Raw genomic sequence first — 22,930 nt, forward strand, 5'->3', positions numbered from 1 at the left:
ACATGCAATCAATATAAGTGATATGATATGGCCATCATCATCTTGTGCTTGTGATCTCCATCTTTGAAGCACCGTCGTGATCACCATCATCACCGGCGCGACACCTTGATCTCCATCGTAGCATCGTTGTCGTCTCGCCAATCTTATGCTTCCACGACTATCGCTACCGCTTAGTGATAAAGTAAAGCATTACAGCGCGATTGCATTGCATACAATAAAGCGACAACCATATGGCTCCTGCCAGTTGCCGATAACTCGGTTACAAAACATGATCATCTCATACAATAAAATTTAGCATCATGTCTTGACCATATCACATCACAACATGCCCTGCAAAAACAAGTTAGATGTCCTCTACTTTGTTGTTGCAAGTTTTACGTGGCTGCTACGGGATTAAGCAAGAACCAATCTTACCTACGCATCAAAACCACAACGATAGTTTGTCAAGTTGGTGATGTTTTAACCTTCGCAAGGACCGGGCGTAGCCACACTCGGTTCAACTAAAGTTGGAGAAATTGTCACCCGCAAGCCACCTATGTGCAAAGCACATCGGGAGAACCGGTCTCGCGTAAGCGTACGCGTAATGTCGGTCCGGGCCGCTTCGTCCAACAATACCGCCGAACCAAAGTATGACATGCTGGTAAGTAGTATGACTTATATCGCCCACAACTCACTTGTGTTCTACTCGTGCATATAACATCAACATATAAAACCTAGGCTCTGATGCCACTGTTGGGGAACGTAGTAATTTCAAAAAAATTCCTACGCACACGCAAGATCATGGTGATGCATAGCAACGAGAGGGGGAGAGTGTGATCTACGTACCCTTGTAGATCGACAACGGAAGCGTTTGGTTGATGTAGTCATACGTCTCCACGGCCCGACCGATCAAGCACCGAAACTACGGCACCTCCGAGTTCTAGCACACGTTCAGCTCGATGACGATCCCCGGACTCCGATCCAGCAAAGTGTCGGGGAAGAGTTCCGTCAGCACGACGGCGTGGTGACGATCTTGATGTACTGCCGTCGCAGGGCTTCGCCTAAGCACTGCTACAATATTATCGAGGACTATGGTGGAAGGGGGCACCGCACACGGCTAATAATATGATCACGTGGATCAACTTGTGTCCATGGGGTGCCTCTTGCCTCCGTATATAAAGGATCCAAGGGGGGGTGCGGCCGGCCCTAGTAGGAGGTGCGCAGGAGGACCACTTCGTCCAACAATACCGCTGAACCAAAGTATGACATGCTGGTAAGTAGTATGACTTATATCGCCCACAACTCACTTGTGTTCTTCTCGTGCATATAACATCAACATATAAAACCTAGGCTCTGATGCCACTGTTGGGGAACGTAGTAATTTCAAAAAAATTCCTACGCACACGCAAGATCATGGTGATGCATAGCAACGAGAGGGGGAGAGTGTGATCTACGTACCCTTGTAGATCGACAACGGAAGCGTTTGGTTGATGTAGTCGTACGTCTCCACGGCCCGACCGATCAAGCACCGAAACTACGGCACCTCCGAGTTCTAGCACACGTTCAGCTCGATGACGATCCCCGAACTCCGATCCAGCAAAGTTTCGGGGAAGAGTTCCGTCAGCACGACGGCGTGGTGACGATCTTGATGTACTGCCGTCGCAGGGCTTCGCCTAAGCACTGCTACAATATTATCGAGGACTATGGTGGAAGGGGGCACCGCACACGGCTAATAATATGATCACGTGGATCAACTTGTGTCCATGGGGTGCCTCTTGCCTCCGTATATAAAGGATCCAAGGGGGGGGTGCGGCCGGCCCTAGTAGGAGGCGCGCAGGAGGAGTCCTACTCCTACCGGGAGTAGGACTCCCCTCCCTTTCCTTGTCCAATTAGGAGAGGGGGAAGGAAGGGAGAGAGGAGAGGGGGGCGCCGCCCCTCCCTCCTTATACAATTCGGACTAGGGGGAGAGGGGGCGCGCGGCCTGCCCTGGCAGCCCCTCCTCTTCTCCACTTTAGGCCCATGAGGCCCATTAACCCCCCGGGGGGTTCCGGTAACCCCCCGGTGCTCCGTCCCCGGAACACTTCCGGTGTCCGAATATAGCCGTCCAATATATCAATCTTTATGTCTTGACCATTTCGAGACTCCTCGTCATGTCCGTGATCACATCCGGGACTTCGAACTAACTTCGGTACATCAAACTCATAAACTCATAATATAACTGTCATCGAAACCTTAAGCGTGCGGACCCTACGGGTTCGAGAATAATGTAGACATGACCGAGACACGTCTCCGGTCAATAACCAATAGCGGAACCTGGATGCTCATATTGGCTCCTACATATTCTACGAAGATCTTTATCGGTCAGACCGCATAACAACATACGTTGTTCCCTTTGTCATCGGTATGTTACTTGCCCGAGATTCGATCGTCGGTATCTCAATACCTAGTTCAATCTCGTTACCGACAAGTCTCTTTACTCGTTCCGTAATACATCATCTCGCAACTAACTCATTAGTTGCAATGCTTGCAAGGCTTATGTGATGTGCATTACCGAGAGGGCCCAGAGATACCTCTCCGACAATCGGAGTGACAAATCCTAATCTCGAAATACGCCAACCCAACATGTACCTTTGGAGACACCTGTAGAGTACCTTTATAATCACCCATTTACGTTGTGACGTTTGGTAGCACACAAAGTGTTCCTCCGGCAAACGGGAGTTGCATAATCTCATAGTCATAGGAACATGTATAAGTCATGAAGAAAGCAATAGCAACATACTAAACGATCGGGTGCTAAGCTAATGGAATGGGTCATGTCAATCAGATCATTCAACTAATGATGTGATCCCGTTAATCAAATGACAACTCTTTGTCCATGGTTAGGAAACACAACCATCTTTGATTAATGAGCTAGTCAAGTAGAGGCATACTAGTGACACTCTGTTTGTCTATGTATTCACACATGTATTATGTTTCCGGTTAATACAATTCTAGCATGAATAATAAACATTTATCATGATATAAGGAAATAAATAATAACTTTATTATTGCCTCTAGGGCATATTTCCTTCATGTCCTAGTTCATCTAGTCGACGAGATTGTCATCCTGGGGCCCGTATTTCTACATAATATGTTCCCCTTTGAGAGGTTCATGGGAGTCCTAAAGAAATATGTCTGTAATCGCGCTAGGCCAGAAGGAAGCATCTCCATGGGCCATCAAACAGAGGATGTTATCGGGTTTTGTGTTGACTTCATTCCTGGCCTTAACAAGATAGGTCTCCCTAAATCGCGATATGAGGGGAGGAAAAAGGAGAGGAAAAAGGAAAATAAGAAGAGGAAGAAAGGAGAAGAAGAGGAGAGGAAGAAGGGGAAAAATAAATAAGAAAAAGAAAAAAAAGAAGAGGAGAAGAAGAAAGGAATAGAGGAGAAGAAGAGAAAATAGAATATATTCTATTTTCTCTTCTTCTCCTCTATTCCTTTCTTCTTCTCCTCTTTTTTTTCTTCTTTTTTTCTTCGATCTTCTCCTCTAGATATTGCTTTCTTCTTCTCCTCTTTTTATTTCAGGGTCGTCTAGGGGTCGAGGGTACCAGGGTCGTCGAGGGTTCGAGGGGTCGAGGATCGCCGAGGGGTCGAGAGAGGTTTCCTAGTGTCAAAGTATTGAAGAAATCCATGGCTTCATCATTAGCCGGAAGTAACCAGGGCATGACGAAGTCCTCCAAAGTTATTTTGGAATGGTGTCCCGGATAGGATAATTTGCCTTTTTGTATGAATTTCAGCAAAGGCCTTCCAAATAACGATATTTGGAAGGTGTTGCTGAACTTTGTACCAAAAAGCGAATTATCTTATCTGGGACTCCGTTCCAAAATATCTTTGGAGAGCTTCGTACCATCATGCACATGTTACTTTCGCCTAATGATCAAGACATGGTTTTGTTGAATCCTTTTACACTAGGCAACCTTCCGACCCCTCGACGATCCTCTCGAACATGAGAGGAAGAACAGGATAAAAAAAGAAGAGGAAGAAGAAAAAAAGAGGAGAAGAAAGAATAGAGGAGTTCTTCTCCTCTATTCTTTCTTCTCCTCTTTTTTTCTTCTTCTTCCTCTTTTTTTATCAGGAACGAGGGTCGTCGAGGGACGTATAGATGTAGTGTCGTTGTTGTCGATATATACCCCCTCCCGATAGCTTCAACACGTGGGGGGGGGGGTCAAGGCCACTAATTAATATATATGATTCCTTACTATGATTAGGTAGCTAGTTCTATGTTTGGCACTAATATATCCATCTGTCATGTTTGAATAATAATTGTCATGTTGTAAATATTTGTAGAAACTATGGACACCGCCCTAGACGAAGCAAAAGAAGCGTTGTTGAGGGACATAATCGCAGAAGGAAGTGATGCCGTCTCGTTGTTTCTCAACGACACCGATGGTCTGGAAGGAGAGGGTGAACAAGCTGGCTATGGTGACCTAATGCCGGTGCAAGAAGAAGAACATGAGGACAGCTCCGGTGACCCAATGCCGGTGCAAGAAGGAGACCGTGATGACGGCTCCGGTGACCGAATCGAGTCCGGCCAGGTATATATATTAGTTAAGCCTGTGCTGACTAGCTGATTGATGCATTCATTGTTTTGGTATGTACACATATTAATTAAGTCTTTGTTCTTTTTTCTAGCCCTCCGGATCGAGCACAACTTCGGTAAAGAGACGAGGCCCGAAGAAAAAGTTGAGCTCGGATGAAAAGTTTGAGATCATAGCAATCGCGCCCGACGGCCAACCGATTGAACCCATCCAAACAAAGAGCGCATTTGTTGCTCAGTGCGGGGTTCTGGTTAGGGACAAGATCCCGATAAGCATCCAGCAATGGTTTAAGCCGACTACAGAAGACCCTGAGGTGTCTTATGTCAATGATATGCAGAAAAGTGATCTTTGGACTGAGCTGAAGTCAAATTTCACCCTACCGCCAGAGGATAATCCAGAGAACCCAGTTAAAGAGCGAGTAATCAAGTCTTTTGCTTTTAAGAGGATGGCAGAACTATTCAGGGGGTGGAAGAAAGAGCTGAATAAGTTTGTCGAAAATAATGAGACACCAGAATTCAAGGGCAGATATGAGAAGATCAGAGATCACTGGCCCGCATTTGTGGCCCACAAGACATCGGAAAAGAGTAAGAAGATGTCGGCGACAAACAAGCAAAATGCTGCGAAGAAGATGCTTCACCATCGCACGGGGTCAGGTGGCTACCTCGTAGCCCGGCCTAAGTGGGCCAAGACTGAGAATGATCTGGTTGATAAAGGGATCGAACCGGAGACAATTAGCTGGCCAGACCGTTGCCGGACTTGGTTCTTCGGGGCTGGCGGAACCTTGGACCCTGTAACAGGGAAGTGCATTTGGATGAACGATCAAATGGACATACCAGTCAGGAAGCTTAAGCAGTATATCGAAGCACCGCAGCAAGGGAAGTTCTTTCCAGACAGAGAGAACGACGAGCTCACAATGGCCCTCGGGAATCCTGAGCACCCTGGACGGACACGAGGCACGCCAGGCTCCATTCCGTGGAAGGTTGGGTTTCCGGACGCAGGCGGTTACAAATCCCATGAGAGGAGGAAAAAAGTGCAGCAGACCCAAATGCAGGCGCTGCAAGCAAGGGTAGACGCGATAGAGGAACGAGAAGCAAATCGCAGCAAACGTACTGTCGAAGCCTCCCCCGAAGCTACCCCGCCATCTCAGCGCAGAAGCAGCGTGGCTTCCACCGAGCTGCTTCAGCCGGAGCATGCCTTGATGGCTCCTACCAGCTATCCCGTGGATGCTATCACGGAGTCTCAAAATTGCCACCTTATGACGCAATGGATGAATTTGAAGGTCAAGGCGGTTGTTGGCTCTGTTTATCCTACTGAACCCGGCGCAACTTTTCACTACCGGCCGATTCCAGAAGGATATGCTAGGGTGATGGTGGATGAAATAACGGAGGGATTTGAGGACCTCCAGCTTGACCACCCTACCGGTGAAGGGGAGACTCGGCTGGGGTCTGCTCTGAAGACTCCATGCCTATGGCGGAAGGAGCTCATCAACCTTCCGAACTGGACGCCTCCGCCTCCTCCTCCTCCTCCTCCGGCGAGTCAGGGCACTCCGCCTCCTCCACCGCCTCCTCCTCCGACGAGTGACGATCAGGGCCCTCGGCCGGCTCCTTCTCCGGCGCGTGGCGGCACTCCGCCTCCTTCTCCGCCTGCGCCGATGCGCCCGAGCAGCCAGCCTCCTCCTTCTCCGCCTCGTCAGCAAGGGCGGAAGAGACCTGCCGCCGCTCCAGCTGCTCCGGCGCGTCATAGTCCTTCTCCTCCGCCTCGTAAGCAAGTAAAGAAGACAACCGCTCCGTCTGCTCGGTCGGCGTCTAGTAGTACAACCAGAGGCGGGAGAACATACAGATTCGGTCCTTCTCTGAAGACTCCAGAGAAGTTACCATATGAGAGGACCCCGGAGGAGAACGCCGAGATCGCGCGAACCGAAGTGGATGACTGGTTTCAAGGGTTGAGAGCAAAGAGACATCCACCTCCGGAGGAGAAGGTAGATCCGGTGAAAGTGAAGCGCACTCTGGCTGCTCTGGCAAAACCACCCAAGTCTCCGCCGAAAGGCAACTATGAGCGCATTATTGCAAAGACATGGGCCGAAGTGGAGCGGTCGGGAAGTACAGTCAGTGATCAAAGGCTGAAAGAACGACGAGCAGCTGGGAAACAAATTGCCCAGCTCGGCGAACAAGCGAAGCAATCGTGCCCCCCCTCAAGGTGCCTAGCGACATCGTCGATCCGAGGATGGTGCCCGGTTATGGCAATGTTGACGATTACCTGCCCGACGATGTACATTATGATACCATGGAGGTGCAGATACACAGATACGAGTACGGGAAGCCTCTCGTCAAAGATGAAAAATCTTTAACAACGATGATGCGAAGATTACATGATTGGTACTTGAAAATCTGCAGAGAGTCTGGGGGGAGGAGTACTTTGTATGCGAGAGTTAAACCGGAGCATGACCTCGTTGGAATTGAACTGTTGCCTATTCCATTTGAGGAGTTCTATCAGTTTTTCAATCAATTGGCCCTCGATAAAACAACGATCACCTGCTACTGTCTGTAAGTACTACTACTTCTGTCATTAAGTCTCTCTATATAGCTCATCTCTTTCATTGCATGTATTTATAATTATCCTCACTATATTATGCAGAATGAAGATCGCCGAATTGAAGAAAAGACAAATCGGTGATATTGGGTTCGTTAACACATATCTCATAGATGCAACTGAGGTTCAACATCGTCCCGGAGATACCGAGGCCAACTTGCTACGATCATTCAAAAAAATGAAAACAAAGATATAATACTCTTTCCTTACAACTTCAAGTGAGTGTTACTGTCTTGTGCATATTCGGTTTCCCTTATATATTAGTCCAGGTTATAGTAATGTAATTGATGAGTTATGCATGCGTGTGCAGTTTCCACTATATTCTCCTAGAGGTTAGGCTTGAGTAGGGAGTAGTAACCGTCTTGGACTCTAAACGAAAAGATCCCCAGGAGTATGCGGACATGACTGAAATCCTCAAGAAGTAAGTTAAATCGATCATTATCCACCATATCAGCAACTTTGTTCATTTCCTGATATCAAGTAATTGTTTTCTTTGTCCGGCAGGGTTTGGAGAAAATTCACCAGAAAAGTTCCGGGACTGCCGAAGGAGCTGGAATTTAGACACCCGAAAGTAAGTACTATAGTAGCATGTTCCGCGCATCTCCTAGTGATTCAAGCGCTACTTTCATCAATACCATTTAGCATTCTTGCTTATCAGTTTGATTGACCTCTATTTCTTGTAAAGTGGTTGTGGCAGGAAAAAGGGAATGATTTCTGTGAATACTATGTCTGCGAGTCCATCCGCCACACGACCTGTGAGCGGGGCGGGTACTCTGACGAACAATATGAAGTACGTAAATAACAACATTCACAATTTTATTTTATTACCATCATTTGTATTGAGTTTCATTCATTCATATATATATGTATTGACCCCCTTCTTCAAATTAGATGTTTCGGAAGCGGGATGAACTCCTAGCACCAGCTCGCATGCGAGCAATTCAAGAGGAATTGGCGGCATTCTTTCTTGACCAAGTGATTGCTGAAGACGGAGAATACTATGTGGACCATGAGTCCGTATGATTATATTTGTAAGAGATAATTATTGTATATATGTAGCCAGTAGTGTCGGATAGATATACGAGAACTTGTTGTTCGACCAATCTCTCGGAGAAGGAGAGGTGGTCGATATCACTTCTCTCTGTATACATATATGTTCATGACGATCTTCTGTTTCCTTCGTTTGCTTACTAGCTAACTAGCGTGTCTAGTCCTCTCTATACGTATGTATAGTACGTAGCGATGACCAAGCACGGACATAAGGGAGGACACTTCTCTCTATTAATTATAGCTAACTAACACAATATATGAAACACCTAAATTAAACCCCCAAAACCCCCAACCCCCCCTTCTTTCAAAAACAAAAACAAAAACTCCAGCCACAGAAATGCTGACGCGTGGATGCCTATTGGTCCCGGTTGGTGCCACCAACCGGGACCAAAGGGTCTCCTGCCTGGGCTCTGCGCACTACCCACGTGGAGGCCCATCAGTCCCGGTTCTGGATTGAACCGGGACTAAAGGTACAGGGCATTAGTACCGACACTTTAGTCCCGGTTCAGGAATCGGGACTAAAGACCCTTACAAACCGGGACTATAGGCCCTTTTTCTACCAGTGCGTCGTCGGCTGCCTCCTGCATAACGTGGTCCAGATGATCTCCGTCATGTTCGTCGGCCACCTCGGCGAGCTCGCGCTCTCCGCCGCCTCCATGGCCACCTCCTTCGCCAACGTCACCGGCTTCAGCTTGCTGGCCGGCATGGCGTGCAGCCTGGACACGCTGTGCGGGCAGGCGTACGGCGCCGGCCAGCACCGCATGCTGGGCGTGTACAAGCAGCGGGCGATGCTGGTGCTGACCCTGGCGAGCGTGCCCGTGGCGGCGATCTGGGCGTACACGGGCCGGATCCTGCTCCTGCTCGGGCAGGACCCGGAGATCGCGGCGGGCGCCGGCGGCTACATCCGGTGGATGATCCCGGCGCTGCTGGCGTACGGCCCGCTGCAGCGCCACGTCCGGTTCCTGCAGACGCAGAACGTGGTGGTGCCCGTGATGCTCAGCTCCGGCGCCACCGCGCTGAGCCACCCGCTGGTGTGCTGGGCGCTGGTGCACGGGCTCCGCATGGGGAGCAAGGGCGCCGCCCTCGCCAACGCCGTCTCCTTCCTCACCAACCTCTCCATCCTCGCGCTCTACGTCCGGCTCTCGCCGTCCTGCACGAGCACCTGGACCGGCTTCTCCCGCGACGCCTTCCGCGGCCTCGCCGGGTTCCTCAAGCTCGCCGTGCCGTCCGCTCTCATGGTCTGGTGAGAACTGAGCCCAGCAAGCCTGGCATTGCACGATGCGCTTGATGATCTGAAATTTACTAGGCTCAAATGGTCGATGCAGCATGGAGTGGTGGTCGTTCGAGCTGCTGGTGCTGCTCTCGGGTCTGCTCCCCAACCCCAAGCTGGAGACGGCGGTCCTGTCCATCTGCCTGAACACCAACTCCCTGGCGTTCATGGCGCCGCTGGGGCTCCGCGGTGCCATAAGCACGCGCGTGTCGAACGAGCTCGGGGCGGGGCGGCCGGCGGCGCGCGTGGTGATGCTGCTGGCGCTGGCGGTGGGCGCGTCGGAGGGGCTGGTGATGCTGCTGGCGCGCAACGTGTGGGGGTACGCCTACAGCAACGAGGCGGAGGTGGCCGGCTACGTCGCCCGGATGATGCCCGTCCTCGCCATGTCCGTCGTCTTCGACGGCCTCCAGTGCGTCCTCTCAGGTACAAACAAACAAACCAACCAACCATTAGACCATCAGTACGCATTCTGTTGTTGCCTACTTTGGCTGCAGGCGTTGTCAGGGGCTGCGGGCAGCAGAAGATGGCCGCGTTCGGCAACCTCGGGGCGTACTACCTCGTCGGCATTCCCGCGGCCTTCTTCTTCGCCTTCGTCTTCCACCTTGGAGGAATGGTAGTGCCTCTCTCCCTCTCTGTTTCATAAACCTATTTCGTCTTCCATTTTTACAGTAATTAAAAGATGTACTCCAGCTTGGAGTAAAACTATTTCGTCTTCTGGATCTGGATCAGGGGCTGTGGTTCGGGATATGGTGCGGTCTGGTGGTGCAGATGCTCTCGCTCCTCGCCATTTCCGAGTGCGCGACCGACTGGGACAAAGAGGTAGGCCTGCACCTGCATTCTGCACGGCGTTTGCTCTGGTTTCTTCATCTTGTTCTGAATGCCAGCACTGCGTTTGCAGGCGGTGAAGGCAAATGACAGAGCCTTCACTTCTTCGCTGCCTCAAGATATGTCAACGTGAGAAGCTCGGATTCTGGATTTTCACACGCACACATCTAGTAAATAGAGTGTCAAAAAACATCTTACGTTATCGGACAGAGAGAGTAAAAGATTAAAAAGCTACTAGCTGCATCGTTTACGTCTAGCATCAAAGCTTCACATCCAACACAAAGAAAAGACGTCAAACTCGACAAGATTTGACTTCGCCCTTCCCCGCCATGACAAGTCGGATTTAGAGGTAATTTTTGTCTTCTCAGCCTGTCGTCGCCGCCGTCAAGGCCATGGTCTCTCCGCGGCAAGAGGGGCCGAGAGTGATCGACATGGAGAAGAGGAGGAGCGGAAACCACACTTTGATGTTGTTATTAACTCAGAGAATCAAGATTTCAATATGGTTTTTGTAATCAAAACACCTCTTCAGTAGATTTTTCTAGAAACTTACTAAGCACATAACCTTACTAAATACTCCCTCCATTCCATAATGTCTCTACTCTTATAAAAAACCGAGTTGGTGATGATGGTGTGCCTGCCATCTTATAATATAGACCGTCCGATCTACATCTGACGGATAGAAAGCAAACTATAACAATTTTACAAAAAAAAACCCGCACATCTCTCCACATTTACAGATAAGGCCTTGCCGAGCAATTAAAAAAGGAAGTCTCTGAAACAATCTGGCATGGTGGCCGCTGCCGGCGCCGTCCATCCCCATGCCTCCGCCCAGTCCGACCACCGGTCACCACCACGCCCCACTCCTCCTCACCTTATCTCTCATCTTTCTCGAGATATCATTTTTTCGATGAAATTCTCGAGATACCATTTTTCCGATAAAATTCTTGAGATATCATTAGTTTTTACACATGGAATTACTCTTGCATGGCTCAATCACAAACAGGTGTTTTGTAAAAAAAATGCATCTTGATGTTCCGTGCAATGCACGGGCATCTTGCTAGTAGTGCCTATAGATTTTTCTGAAAGTCAAACTTTGCAAACTTTGACTAAGTATATAGAGAAAGTTGTCTACGTCTACAATATCAAACAGGTACAATCTGAAAATATAACTCATTATGTATCCAATGATGTGCATTGGTATTCTAGATGTATCTATTTTTCTTCATAAATATGGTCAAAGTTTGTAATGTTTGACTTTATTAAAAATCTATAGGCACTACATTATGAAATGGAGGGAGTATTTAGTAAGGTCATGTGCTTCATCATTTGATGCACGATCCTCAAAATAAAGTACAAACGGCTATAAAAATGATAAATGATTTGTGTCGACCAACCGGTCTCGCATGAGATAGGTTGCCTTGCCACCCACTCGCCACGCATCTTCGTGAGCTTGCCACGTCGTCTGGTGAGACCCACACAAGAGCGTCCCTCTATTGTATCTTCTTTTCTCTCCTTTCCATGCCCCATGACGACCACCTCCCGTTTTCCTTCTCTCTTTTGTCGTGCGACCCTACCTTTCCTTCTACCTAGCTCCCGCGTCACCACTGCGCTCACTCTCCTTCCACCCCATAGCTCGTGTCTACTTCTGATGCTGTGATGGACGGGGAGTTTGCAAGCGGTGACTGCGTGACGGCTTCAGTGGGATGGCCGATGATCTCACCCCATCATGGGGTGGATTCAGGCAATGTGTCATGCTATAGTGGTGGATGGAACCCCCAAGGAGACCACTGGTGCGGGAGACCGTTACCAGCCACGACTGCAACCTCACGGGTAGTGTGAGCATAGGACGATGGGCCACGGGCCGCGCCCGATGGAGACAGTTGCTGGGACCAGCGACCATGGATGTTGCAACCGGCGATCAAAGTTGCTAGAACCAACAACCACGGTTGTTGGGATCAGCAACATCAGCGCTCCAAGCGTTGATTAAATGTTACGACCCGCCGCGAAGTTTGCTGGAACTGTCTGGCTTGCCTCAACGACTGCTAGGAAGGGCTAGCACAATTGTTGTAACTGGTGGCCATGGTTGCCGGGACGATGACGGGATGCAGCAACCTACAATGACGACTGCTAGGACTGATTGGCACAATTGCTGGAACCGACGGCCAAAGTTGGGATACTACGGATGGGATGAGTGTAACTCTGCATTCGATATATGGTTTACATGGTTCGATTAAATAGGTTTTCCGATTTTTGCGAACCAACTTGTGGTTATATGGTTAGAAGGACAGTGGTATTCTCAACCCACCAGGGTTCAAGTCCTGGTGCTCGCATTATTCCTGAATTTATTTCAGGATTTCCGCGCGATGCGCTTTCAGTGGGAGGAGACGTTCCAGTCGACGACGAGGTGCCTACGGTGACTTTGTAAATCTCAAGATGATATGCCGGCTCAATCTTCCGGAGGTGCTCATAGGGATAGAGTGTGTGTGTGCGTTCATAAGTTTGAGTGTGTGCGTGTATGTACTGTGCTGTGTTAAAAAAATAGGTTTTCCGATTTTTACGGTATTAATATTTCGGTTATTAGAATTTGGTTATATCATGGACCAAGTACAGTAAGTAGCCGATCGAGCCTCACATCGTGTCAGGTAGACACCCGCTGCAAAGTGCCAACTCTGTTCCTTCCGGCCCTCCCAGGCCCAACAGGCCCTAAACTAAACCCTCGCCTCCTTCCGCGCCCGGCCGCCGCACCGGAGCCCCTTCCCCGCGGGAGATGTCGCTCTCCAAGCCGCTCGCCGCGCGCCGCCTCGTGCCGGCGCTCTTCCCGCTCGCCCACGCCGACGCCGCCTCGGCCGCGGCCTCCCGCCGCGCCCGCCGCCGGGGCGCCTTCGCCGCGACGCCCCCGGCCCCGCCGTCCTCCCCGAGCTCCGTGCGCCTCGCGGAGCCGCTCCCCTCGCTCGCCCCCTCCCGCCTCGCGCTCCACAACCGCGTCCTCGCCCTCCTCTCCCCCACCGCCGCCGACCTCGACGAGGCCGCGCTGCTCACCCGCCACGCGCTCCACTCCAACTGCCGCCCCTCCTCCTTCACCTGCGTCGCCGTCCTCGCCGCGCTCCTCCGCGCGCGCCGCCTCGACGACTTCTTCGCGCTCCACCGCTTCGCCCTCCAGGCCGCCGTCCCGCCCACCGCCGCCACCCACGCGCTCTACCTCTCCGCCCTCGCCGCGCGCCGCCTCCCCGACGCCGCGCTCCTCCACCTCCGCCTCATCGCCCGCCCCGGATCCCCCGTGCCACCCTCCCCGACCGCCTACCGGGTCGTCGTCAGGTGCCTCGTGGCGGACCACGGCCGCCTCGCGGACGCCGTCGCGCTCAAGGACGGGATGCTCGCCTCCGGGTTCGTCGGGCCCGATCCCCATGTCTACAGCCTCCTCATGGCTGGGTTTGTGGAGGCCGGGGATGGGGCCAAAGCAGTGGAGCTGCACCAAGAACTGCAGGACAAGCTTGGCAGCGAGCCGGTCCTCGATGGCATCGTGTACGGGAGCCTCATGAAGGCCTACTTCCTTATGGGAATGGAGGAGAAGGCCATGGAGTGCTGCAAAGAGCTGCTCGCTCCGGAATCGGAGGTGAGGTTCGGGACCGAGAGCTATACTCAGGTGCTAGACGCGCTTGGGAAGAATGAAAGGTTAGAGGATGCACTCAACCTGTTCGACAGAATGCTTGGGGAGCATGACCCTCCATTGAGGATTACAGTTGATGTCAGAAGCTTCAGCGTGATGGTGGATGCCTACTGTGCTGCCGGAAGGTTTGAGGATGCGATTGCGGTGTTCCGGAGGATGGGAGAGTATAAGGTGGCACCGGATGTAGCAGCATACAACAATCTGATTCGGCATCTCGGGCTTAATCGGCTGGCAGATGAGGCAGAGGTGCTCCACAAGGAGATGGGCGAGCATGGTCTTGTTGCAGATGAGGAGACATGTGTGCTGCTCATGGAGGCGTGCTTTAAGGCTGATCGCATCGACGATGGTATCAGCTACTTCAACAGAATGGCTGAGCTGGAGTTGAAGCCTGATGCATCGCATTATCATAGGATCGTCGACGGCTTGGTTGGTTTAAGCTTGCTCGACAAGGCTCATGAGTACTTCGATCAGATGAGGGAGAAGGAAATTCACCCAAGCACTGCAACCTACGAGACACTGCTAAAGGCGTATGTTGGCGTTGGCGCGACGCGGTTGGATGATGCAGCCAAAGTAGCGAAGTGTATCCTTTTGGATGAGAATGTGGTTTTCAGCGATGAGATGAGGGAGCTTCTTGAAGGCGCGCTCCGTGGAGAGGGCAGGGAAGATGACATAGCAAAGCTGTATGAAGACGTGGAGAGGGAGAAGGCTGAAGCAGTTCTGCGGGCGGAAGAAGAGAAGGCGAGGGCAGAGGCACTTGCCAGGGAAGAGAGGGTGGCGAGGAGGGCAGAGGCCGCTGCCAAGGATGAGGCTGCAGCAAAAGCTAGTGCTGCTGCCATTGAGGCTATCATTGGCCATAGAAGGAAAACTGAAGGTGAGACAGCAGAACCTGCATCTACTCCAAACGCTCTCGACGGCGGGCTTCTCAGCAGGCTTGGCCTTAGTTCACCTGGAGAAGGTGCGCCTCAAGACACTCCAATAATTAGTACCGAAACAAAAGGAGATGGGCAGGAGCAATTTTGATGGCCATGAGCCTTCTTGTCCTGCATTTTTCTGAGCACTAAAATCACAGGCTGGCCTGCATTTTTCGTATCGATTCTAGGAGCATCAATCTGTATGAACTCTGATGGCTACAAAGGTTTTTAGCTTTCGACCACATCTCCGGTTGAGACCTTGTGTAACTGTGATTGATGCATAGCTATAGAGCGATAACAATGAGATCTTGATGATTTGTCATGGATAGTATATTTTTCCTATTTGTTCAGTATAATGAAATTGTAAACCAGTTGTATTTCCGGTTGGAACTGCAACACGAACTACGGACGAGAGCAGAATGTGAGACTCAGCCATACTACTATCTGAAATCGTGTTGTACTTCATTCTGTGAAAATGTTTGCCTTACACAGGATCAATATAATTCACGTGTATATTGACGAGAAACAATCAAATGTATGATAAAACCATAGCTTAGCTGCTGAAAAAGCTACCAGAAGGCACAGCCGGCAAATGATACTGCATTTTGGCCTCTGAATCAGCCCAGGCACCCTGATATTGTTTTGGTAAACATATAGTTCTAGGGTTCCATCGTCTCGGAAAATCTTGGCTCCGCAGCCTAGACGGGTCGGTGTCCCTACTGATTCTTCATCAACAAGAACAGCAATTATCTTCTCTTTCCCCTCTCCTGCGTCATCGGGGATCTGCAAGTGTAAGGGCCAAATTGACGTCAGTCTCGGTTACCCACAGTCTCATGGCATGCCGAAAATAAAGTACAAACCACCTCAAACATTGCTTCTGTCAAAATGCCCTCCATTATAGATCGTAGGCCTCTCGCCCCAGTTTCCCTCACAGCTGCTTTCTTTGCTATTAGCCTCAAAGCGTTTTCAGTAATATGCAATTTTACCTTGTCGAGGAAAAAAAATGAACAAACACATTTCTTGTTATAAATCATCAAAGAAGGAATTCTTCATTGAAACTTCTGACACGAACAAATCACAGACTAACATCATTCATCTTGAACAACTTCTTGTGTTGCTTGCCTATTGCGTTCTTGGGCTCTCTGAGAACCTGAAAAGATAAATTAGCTAGGTTTTCAAGTTGTTGACAAAATGCACAGCTATGCAGAATATAGTAGACTGGACTACAAAGCAAACCTTCTGGAAGTAATGATTATAATAGAGATGATCCCAAATAAAATAGTCAGGAAGGAAATAAAAATGCGCAAAATGTTTGCTACCTGAACCAGTTGATCTTCAGTGAGATGAGTCAAGCCAACTATTATTGGCAACCTCCCAATAAATTCTGGTGTCAGGCCATAGGCAATCAGATCATCATTCTCGATCTAAATAAGGAGTTATCAAATATTATCTTTTCTATCAATGTGGGCATTAATAACAACTAAAACGTGTCACAAAACCGGTAACTAAGCTTACCTCTTCAAGCAACCTTGATTGTTCAAGAGCATTCGTCAAAGCATAGTCCCCCAATTCATGACGTATTGGTGTTCCGAAACCAAAAGGACAGCGGTGAAGTCTTGCATAGCACACAGATACTTTCAGACATGACATGGAGGTTATATATAAAAGAAGAGTAGGGTAGTTCCAAAAGGTAGAGATCTGAATAACCTTTCTGAGATAATCTTTCCCAAGTCAGAGAAGGCACCTCCACAAATGAAGAGTATGTTTGTTGTATCAACCTGCAAAACAAATTAAACATATCCCCAACTCGTCATTGTAATGCAAGGTACTGATTACATTTTTGTAGTAAATTTAGTTCGTACTGCCAACTGCCTGAAACAAAAAGAATAGCAGCCATCTATGAGGTTCAGTTAACCACATGTCACTCATGCAAGCAACAACCACATATTGAAGATTATGACTATCAAAGTCATAGCACCATTCAATAGTTTGGAGCTTTTGGTGCTAAACTGTCGAAATACGGCTACTGAGCTAGGTAGTAGGCACTAGGCAACATAAAGGTATTAGTAGCCTGTAAAAATTCTCAAAAACAATTACCTCGACACAACCATGAGACAGGCCATTTTGACTTCTTTTCCTTGGCACACTGATCACCTAAGAACACAAAAATGGAATCGTTCTTGTTTAGAAACGAACAAATCGAATACGGTGAGGGACAGAGAATAGGACCACTTAGATCGAAATAGCATTCACAGAAATGTTCTAACATAGTAGACTCACATAAAGATGTGAGTCTGGAGTCTATCCACTAGGGAAACTAGAAATCTTTTTGTAGTTTATGAAACCATGCACTCTTCTAAAGAGCATACAACTACAAACATAACATAGCCACTTACCGTTCCTTCAAACATCTTTAAGAGTGCTTGCTGGACACCCTCTCCAGAGACATCCCTCCGCTCCTCCTGGCAACCGACCTGAATGTACCAATGTATCATATTAGCGTACATGTAACGCGCTCCAGTATATATCACGGTAGTGGTAATAATGATCAGAAATGCTTTACAACAACCTTCTTTGCGAGCTTATCAACTTCATCAATGTAGATGATGCCACGCTCTGCAGCTTCGACATTGAAGTCAGCAGCCTAAGAGGCAGAACACATCAGAATCCAACATGTTAGTTGTCAGTGTGATCTAGTGCATATTAAAAGGGACAGTTCCTGTGGGGACCCAACGAATCACCAAGGACAGAAAGTAGTATTGAAGTCAGCAGCCTAAGAGGCAGAACACATCAGAATCCAACATGTTAGTTGTCGTGTGATCTAGTGCATAAGGGACAGTTCCTTTGGGGACCCAACGAATCACCAAGGACAGAAAGTAGTTGGTTATAACAAAATTGCTGAAATGCACCGACGCTCTGTTTTAACACAATGGTAGTAGTATAAAACTAGTGGCACCACATAGCTAAACGCGGAGTGAACAAACAGTCAGAGCAGATTCATAGTCTGATAAGTACCACTAGAAGTTTGTAGACGATTGATTCCACATCTTCCCCGTAGTACCCAGCCTGAAAGAGCAGTCTATTTGTAGCATCAGAAAGAAGAAAGAAGCACTAAAATCAGCTTCCTGATTCTTCTTGCCACGATAAGCATGAAGGACCAATGCATCAAACAGAGCTTTCTGGTGGCATGCGACACAAGCCATGATTACCTGTGTAATTGCTGTTGCATCAGCAATCACGAAGGGCACATACGCAAAGCGAGCGAGCGTTTTTGCCAGGAGTGTCTTACCTGATCCAATTGCATCACATCAGCAAGCAAACAACATGACATTGGAACATCCAAGTGGTAAAACACATGCACTTTCTAAAGCACCTGATCCAGTTGGCCCAAGCAGAAGGATGTTACTCTTTTCGAGCTCAGTATCATCATCGGCCGCCGAGGCTTGCGATGAGCTAGGGTTGAAGGTTGATGACCACCACAACCACAAATGAAACTCTCAGTCAGAACCTATCGGAGGGCTCACTGTACACGAACCACCAACAAATTCAGCCGCCGGATGGGAGGAATCTAACCTGTTGGTGGAGGGCTCGCTGTATATCCTCTTGTAGTGGTTGTGCACGGCGACGCAGAGCACCTGCACAGCCAACCCCCCTGCTGAATCCGTTCATGCTTGCACTACTAGAATTCTGCTCTGTTCTAGCAGAAAACTGTGCACAAAACTAGCACAATCCTGCTAATTCTGCAGTAAACTGTGCACAAAACGGGACGGTCTCTGAGGTTAACCTTTTTGGCCTTGTCTTGGCCGACGACGTACTGGTCCAGGCCCCGGCGGATCTCCTTGGGCGTGGGGAACCGCGGCGGCGGCGGCTTGGACTGCGCCGCGGAGTAGCAGGAGGGCGCACGCGAGGCCACGGGGGGCGCCCGCGCGGTGGCGCAGGCGCAGGCGCGGGTGGAGAGGAGGCGGCGCGCGGCCGCGTACATGAGGACACGGTCGCCGGAGCAGCCGCCGTCGATCGGCTACCTATGCTCGGCTCTTCCTCGGTTTTTAGTGGGGGAGGGAGAGGGGAGGTCGCGGTGGCTTTGGGGCTTTACTCGTGCGCAACGAGTTACACTATGCAATTTGACTTGCCCGTCATCGACCGGTGATCATCCGGCAAACCGTGCCGCAGCCGCCGCCCGGCGGCGGGAGAGCAGCAGGGAGAGCGCCGGTGTGTGGCCGAGCAGCTACTCCGGCAGCAGCTTTGCACCGGCGTTACAACTGTCGACCAATCACCGGTATGAACTGGTGACATGGTTATGCAATCGCTTTGATTAAGATTTACAAACTCAGCGTGACAAAAGAACACATATATCAACTCAATTTAGATGCTGGAGCAATGAAATGGGGAGATCATTGCCTTGATTTTGGTATGCAAGCAAGGCAAACATCACAGATAAATTCATCCATCCAGGATTCATTCAACCAAGTGAAATGGGGAGATCATTATTATACTACCTCATCACCAAGTCAAATTCATTTCATCATTTCTTCTGGAAGAGCCTAATTTGCCCTGACTTTAGCAAGCAAGCAAGGCAAACATCAGTCACAGACATTTCATCTGTCCAGGCTTCAGTCATTCAACTAAGCGTGCGACAAATTATTAGACCTCATCGACGAGTCGAATGGTGTACTTTTTTCACCAGCATCAAGAATAGTATTTTTTTTCAGAAAACCAAAACTTCGCACGCGCATCACGAGAAACTGATTGGCTAACAGAGTCTTCAGCTCTTAATCGATGACGATCGCGTGAAGGTACTCGTGGAAGGAAGGCGCTCAGACGCTGTAGCCCGTTAAGGTGAAACCCCGGCCAGCGATCTCGCCGACGCAGAACCACCCGTAGAGCTCAAGGCCGAACAGAGCGATGATGCCCGCGTGCTCCACGTTCAGATCTTTCCTATTTTTCCACAGCTGCTTCACTTGGTCCGCCTCCTTCCAGAATGCCTCATAGCGGCCGGGGAGGCTGCAGGAGACATGCATGTGTCAGTGCTACAGATACAGTGAATAGTCAAGCTGCGGCCAATGAAGTACAGCATTTCGATATGAAACTATGACAGGTAAATGTGATGAGTAGCTAGCTTTTAAAGACAGTCTTATGGTTGGAACTACAGAAGGGCAATATGCAGGTATTCAGTTCTAGGGCATGGTTCAGGAAATTGCATATGTAGATTTAGGTTGATGACTTGATGTATTCACCAAAACTTCTGCAAAGTACAACTATTCAAGAAGTCATAATGACAGTACCCCCTCATATATAGACCAATATACCATAGTATCAAAACAAAAAAACCCTTACAAAAGGTATAACTAGAGCACATTCTATTACGCTATGAAATCCAAACAGAAGTCTATAGTAACCTTCCCAAAGGAGAAATGAAGAGATAACTATTAACAAACTTACTGAAAATCAGAAAAGGAGCTTTTTGACATGATGAAGTTAGTTAAATCAAGCAGAAATCCTAATTTCATCTTAAATTGACATGAACTAGAAACACATGAACATATAAAAAACAGCAATTTATCTATTATTACATCTTCGTTTACAGAGAACTTAGAAAAACTCTCAGCCAACACTTGGTGTTCCAATCTAAGGACTTACGGTCAGAACAAGACCAATTGGGAATGAGCCAGTGCCCCGCGATGGAATTAGAGTTACACACTAACAATCTGTGCAGCAATCTGAACCATCCATTAATAAAACATGGGTCATCATTTTCATTCTTGTAAATAGGATAGCATCGCGACATTTCAGAAATACAGTTTCATAGTTTCTTCAATCAGAACACTTCTAGTAATGCACTAGTATTACTAGTTTATATCTAGAATCCACGAATCAAACAAAGAGGCAACCTAAATTAGGTTCTATGAATAGCCGGCAATTTATCTATTGGTGTTCCATTTCTTGCAGATAAGATAAGATCACCGCATCACCCCATTTTCATAACATTGTTTCATAGTTTGCTCAATCATAACACTTGCATAATGTAGTATTACCGCATTTCATTCATCAAGCAGCCACAAGTCAACAAAGATGCAATGCGATATAAATTAGGTTTTACCAAACAAGATATGTTAACAGTATACCTAGGACACTGTCTATCTGACAAGTCACGCCAAGAACAGCAGTTCCAATCACGAACAAAACGATAGGTTTGACAGATGGCATCAGCGACTGCATCGATCGAGATCATGCACATCGAGGACCGCGCAATCGATCCGCCACCGGGCACGCCCAGACAAGGACCGCGGGGAGGTATAGAGAGGGAGATGGGGAATGGACCTGGCGATGCGGGTGTAGAAGAGCTGCTTGGAGAGCTCCTGGCACTTCTCGACGGTGGGCGGCTGCACGACGAACTGCTTGTTCTTCTCCATGAGGGTCTTGTGGTAGGCGCACCCGTTCCTGGCCACGAACCGCGTCGCCTCGCAGGCCTTGGCCTGCAGCTGCGCCAGCTTGGACCCCAGCGCCGCCATGGACGGATCTGCTGCGACGCGACGGCTCCTGGGAGAGGGGGAGCCGCGGGAATGCGGCGAGGTGAGATCGCGGGAGGGGATCCGGGATCGGGCGGATGTGGGGAGGGGCGCTTACCTTGGGGGATCGGAGGGAGATCGGCGGCGGCGGCGGGGGTGTGGGTTGGTTGTGCCTGCTGCGCGTGTGGTTCTTTCTTTGGGAAGGGGACGGCTTTTGGGAGGGCAGGAGGGGAGGGGAGGTTGGAGAGGGCTTTTCTTTTTCCTTGGCTTGGAGAAGAGGTCAATGCTGCTGGTTCAGTTGGCCCGAATGGCTCATGCCGGGTTTGCTTCAAGATTTGCAAACTTTTAATACCCCTTCGTTCTGAAATACTCTCGTCGGAGAAATAAGAAATAAATGTATCTAGACATATTCAATTTTATCCATTTCTCTAGATACATTCATTTTTATACATTTTTCCGAAAGTTAATTGCACTATTGGTACATAAACTTGCAGCACGGGTACAAGCTCATACAAAAACTTACAAAATGACTCAAATTAGCCCCTAAACTTGCTTTACGGGAACAAACTGATACAAATTAGTCAAAACCTGCCACGTCGGCTCTAGAAACTTCGCCCACGTCCAGGTTAATTTACAGGAACCCCCGCTATATGATGTAAATAGATCCCCGAGTAGCCTAGCCAGCCTCTCTGTTCGCCATGCACCAGCCAAATCCCTAGCCGTTCTTCTCTGTTCTTCCCGCAAATTCACACTCGACCGAGGCAGCCTTCCTCTCAAGCCAAATCCCTAACCCTTGACAGTAGCAACGACGCGACAAGGATGGGAGAAGGTGGCTTGCCATGACACGGCGTCCTCGTTAGCGGATATTCAGCCCCTCCTCGTGGGCGCATGGCCCATGGGCGGTGGCGGTGGCAATGTCGGTCCCGGCGGCGGCCTGGGTGACGGTTGTACTGAAGAATGGTGGGTGACATCTGAGCTTCATTTCGACTCAAAAAAAGTGCGGGGGTGCTTTTCTATTCGTAATTTCTCGTGTCCTACAATATGTGACTTTGAGCAGAACTCGACATTTTTTGCGGAGTCAAATGCAAACGGTCACTAAGTATGATTTTGATGGGTTTATTCCACCATTTGAGTATTGCCCTAACTTTTGTGACATTGAGAAGGAGAATTGTGGGCATTTTCGTAGCCCTGTTCTTAGAGTGTGTACAGAAGGATTCGGGCGTAGGTTTCTAGCCTGTTCATCTGAGGTATGTAAATAGTGGTAGTGAAAAGATTTAAACGACACATGTTTTAGGGCATCTCCAGCCGTTGGCCCCCCAGGAGGGGCAAAAAATCGCCCCCTGGGGGCACATCGGCGCTAAACCGCGCACTGGGGCCGTGATACCCCCCAGTCGCGGCCCCCCACGGGTTTTTAAAAAAGTCAAATATGGCGCAAACACGACTCAAATTTAACGCAAATATCGGCGAGTTCGTTCAAATTTAAACATACTTTACAAAAAAGGGAAAAACTACCGCGGGCTACCCCACCGTCTCCCTCGCCGCCCGCCCACACAGTT

The 22,930-nt window shown here is 49.2% G+C and overlaps 4 protein-coding genes across 6 annotated transcripts; 2 read left to right on the forward strand and 2 right to left on the reverse strand.

The window, feature by feature from the left end:
* The first annotated feature begins 8,764 nt into the window (after positions 1-8,764).
* On the forward strand, positions 8,765-10,808 carry LOC125525973 (protein DETOXIFICATION 16-like). The gene is made up of 5 exons (XM_048690979.1): positions 8,765-9,438; positions 9,521-9,888; positions 9,960-10,078; positions 10,195-10,284; positions 10,364-10,808. Exons 1-5 carry the CDS (start codon positions 8,795-8,797, stop codon positions 10,421-10,423), a joined length of 1,281 nt encoding a protein of 426 aa, XP_048546936.1. The 5' UTR covers positions 8,765-8,794; the 3' UTR covers positions 10,424-10,808.
* Positions 10,809-12,972: 2,164 nt separating this feature from the next.
* Positions 12,973-15,190, forward strand: LOC125525939 (pentatricopeptide repeat-containing protein At3g49240, mitochondrial-like). The gene has a single exon (XM_048690944.1). The coding sequence runs from the start codon at positions 13,058-13,060 to the stop codon at positions 14,975-14,977; it is 1,920 nt and encodes a 639-aa protein (XP_048546901.1). The 5' UTR covers positions 12,973-13,057; the 3' UTR covers positions 14,978-15,190.
* Positions 15,191-15,309: 119 nt separating this feature from the next.
* On the reverse strand, positions 15,310-19,144 carry LOC125525950 (CLP protease regulatory subunit CLPX1, mitochondrial-like). 3 transcript variants are annotated; one of them, XM_048690953.1, is made up of 14 exons: positions 18,653-19,129; positions 18,442-18,503; positions 18,242-18,321; positions 18,078-18,157; positions 17,884-17,934; positions 17,438-17,512; positions 17,265-17,342; positions 16,966-17,022; positions 16,576-16,646; positions 16,384-16,483; positions 16,188-16,292; positions 15,956-16,018; positions 15,732-15,854; positions 15,310-15,651 (listed from the first exon to the last, which is right to left on the reverse strand). In XM_048690953.1, exons 1-14 carry the CDS (start codon positions 18,848-18,850, stop codon positions 15,373-15,375), a joined length of 1,422 nt encoding a protein of 473 aa, XP_048546910.1. In that variant the 5' UTR covers positions 18,851-19,129; the 3' UTR covers positions 15,310-15,372. The 3 variants fall into 3 exon arrangements, with proteins under 3 accessions (XP_048546910.1, XP_048546917.1, XP_048546924.1); XM_048690960.1 differs by lacking the exon at positions 18,078-18,157 and having other exon boundaries at positions 18,442-18,520; positions 18,653-19,132; XM_048690967.1 differs by lacking the exons at positions 15,310-15,651; positions 15,732-15,854 and having other exon boundaries at positions 15,969-16,018; positions 16,188-16,252; positions 18,653-19,144.
* A 182-nt stretch (positions 19,145-19,326) lies between these two features.
* Positions 19,327-21,681, reverse strand: LOC125525979. Its single transcript, XM_048690990.1, has 3 exons — positions 21,493-21,681; positions 21,187-21,405; positions 19,327-19,869 (listed from the first exon to the last, which is right to left on the reverse strand). Exons 2-3 carry the CDS (start codon positions 21,375-21,377, stop codon positions 19,683-19,685), a joined length of 378 nt encoding a protein of 125 aa, XP_048546947.1. The 5' UTR covers positions 21,378-21,405; positions 21,493-21,681; the 3' UTR covers positions 19,327-19,682.
* Between the last annotated feature and the right edge of the window lie 1,249 nt (positions 21,682-22,930).

Source organism: Triticum urartu, chromosome 1, assembly GCF_003073215.2.
Source record: "Triticum urartu cultivar G1812 chromosome 1, Tu2.1, whole genome shotgun sequence".
In the NCBI taxonomy this organism is placed as follows: Eukaryota; Viridiplantae; Streptophyta; class Magnoliopsida; order Poales; family Poaceae; genus Triticum; species Triticum urartu.

Bases quoted from the DNA above. Each gene is read 5' to 3' on its own strand.
- LOC125525950 (XM_048690953.1), bottom strand. From the start codon at position 18,850: ATGTACGCGGCCGCGCGCCGCCTCCTCTCCACCCGCGCCTGCGCCTGC. The intron at 17,513-17,883 runs GTACTTATCAGA...TCTGCCTCTTAG, and splicing joins TCGTCTACAAACTTCTAGTG to GCTGCTGACTTCAATGTCGA. The intron at 16,293-16,383 runs GTAAGCTTAGTT...CTCCTTATTTAG, and splicing joins AATCAAGGTTGCTTGAAGAG to ATCGAGAATGATGATCTGAT.
- LOC125525973 (XM_048690979.1), top strand. From the start codon at position 8,795: ATGATCTCCGTCATGTTCGTCGGCCACCTCGGCGAGCTCGCGCTCTCC. The intron at 10,079-10,194 runs GTAGTGCCTCTC...GATCTGGATCAG, and splicing joins TCTTCCACCTTGGAGGAATG to GGGCTGTGGTTCGGGATATG. The intron at 10,285-10,363 runs GTAGGCCTGCAC...CTGCGTTTGCAG, and splicing joins CGACCGACTGGGACAAAGAG to GCGGTGAAGGCAAATGACAG.
- LOC125525979 (XM_048690990.1), bottom strand. From the start codon at position 21,377: ATGGCGGCGCTGGGGTCCAAGCTGGCGCAGCTGCAGGCCAAGGCCTGC. The intron at 19,870-21,186 runs GTCCATTCCCCA...TGTCTCCTGCAG, and splicing joins TTCTACACCCGCATCGCCAG to CCTCCCCGGCCGCTATGAGG.
- LOC125525939 (XM_048690944.1), top strand. From the start codon at position 13,058: ATGTCGCTCTCCAAGCCGCTCGCCGCGCGCCGCCTCGTGCCGGCGCTC.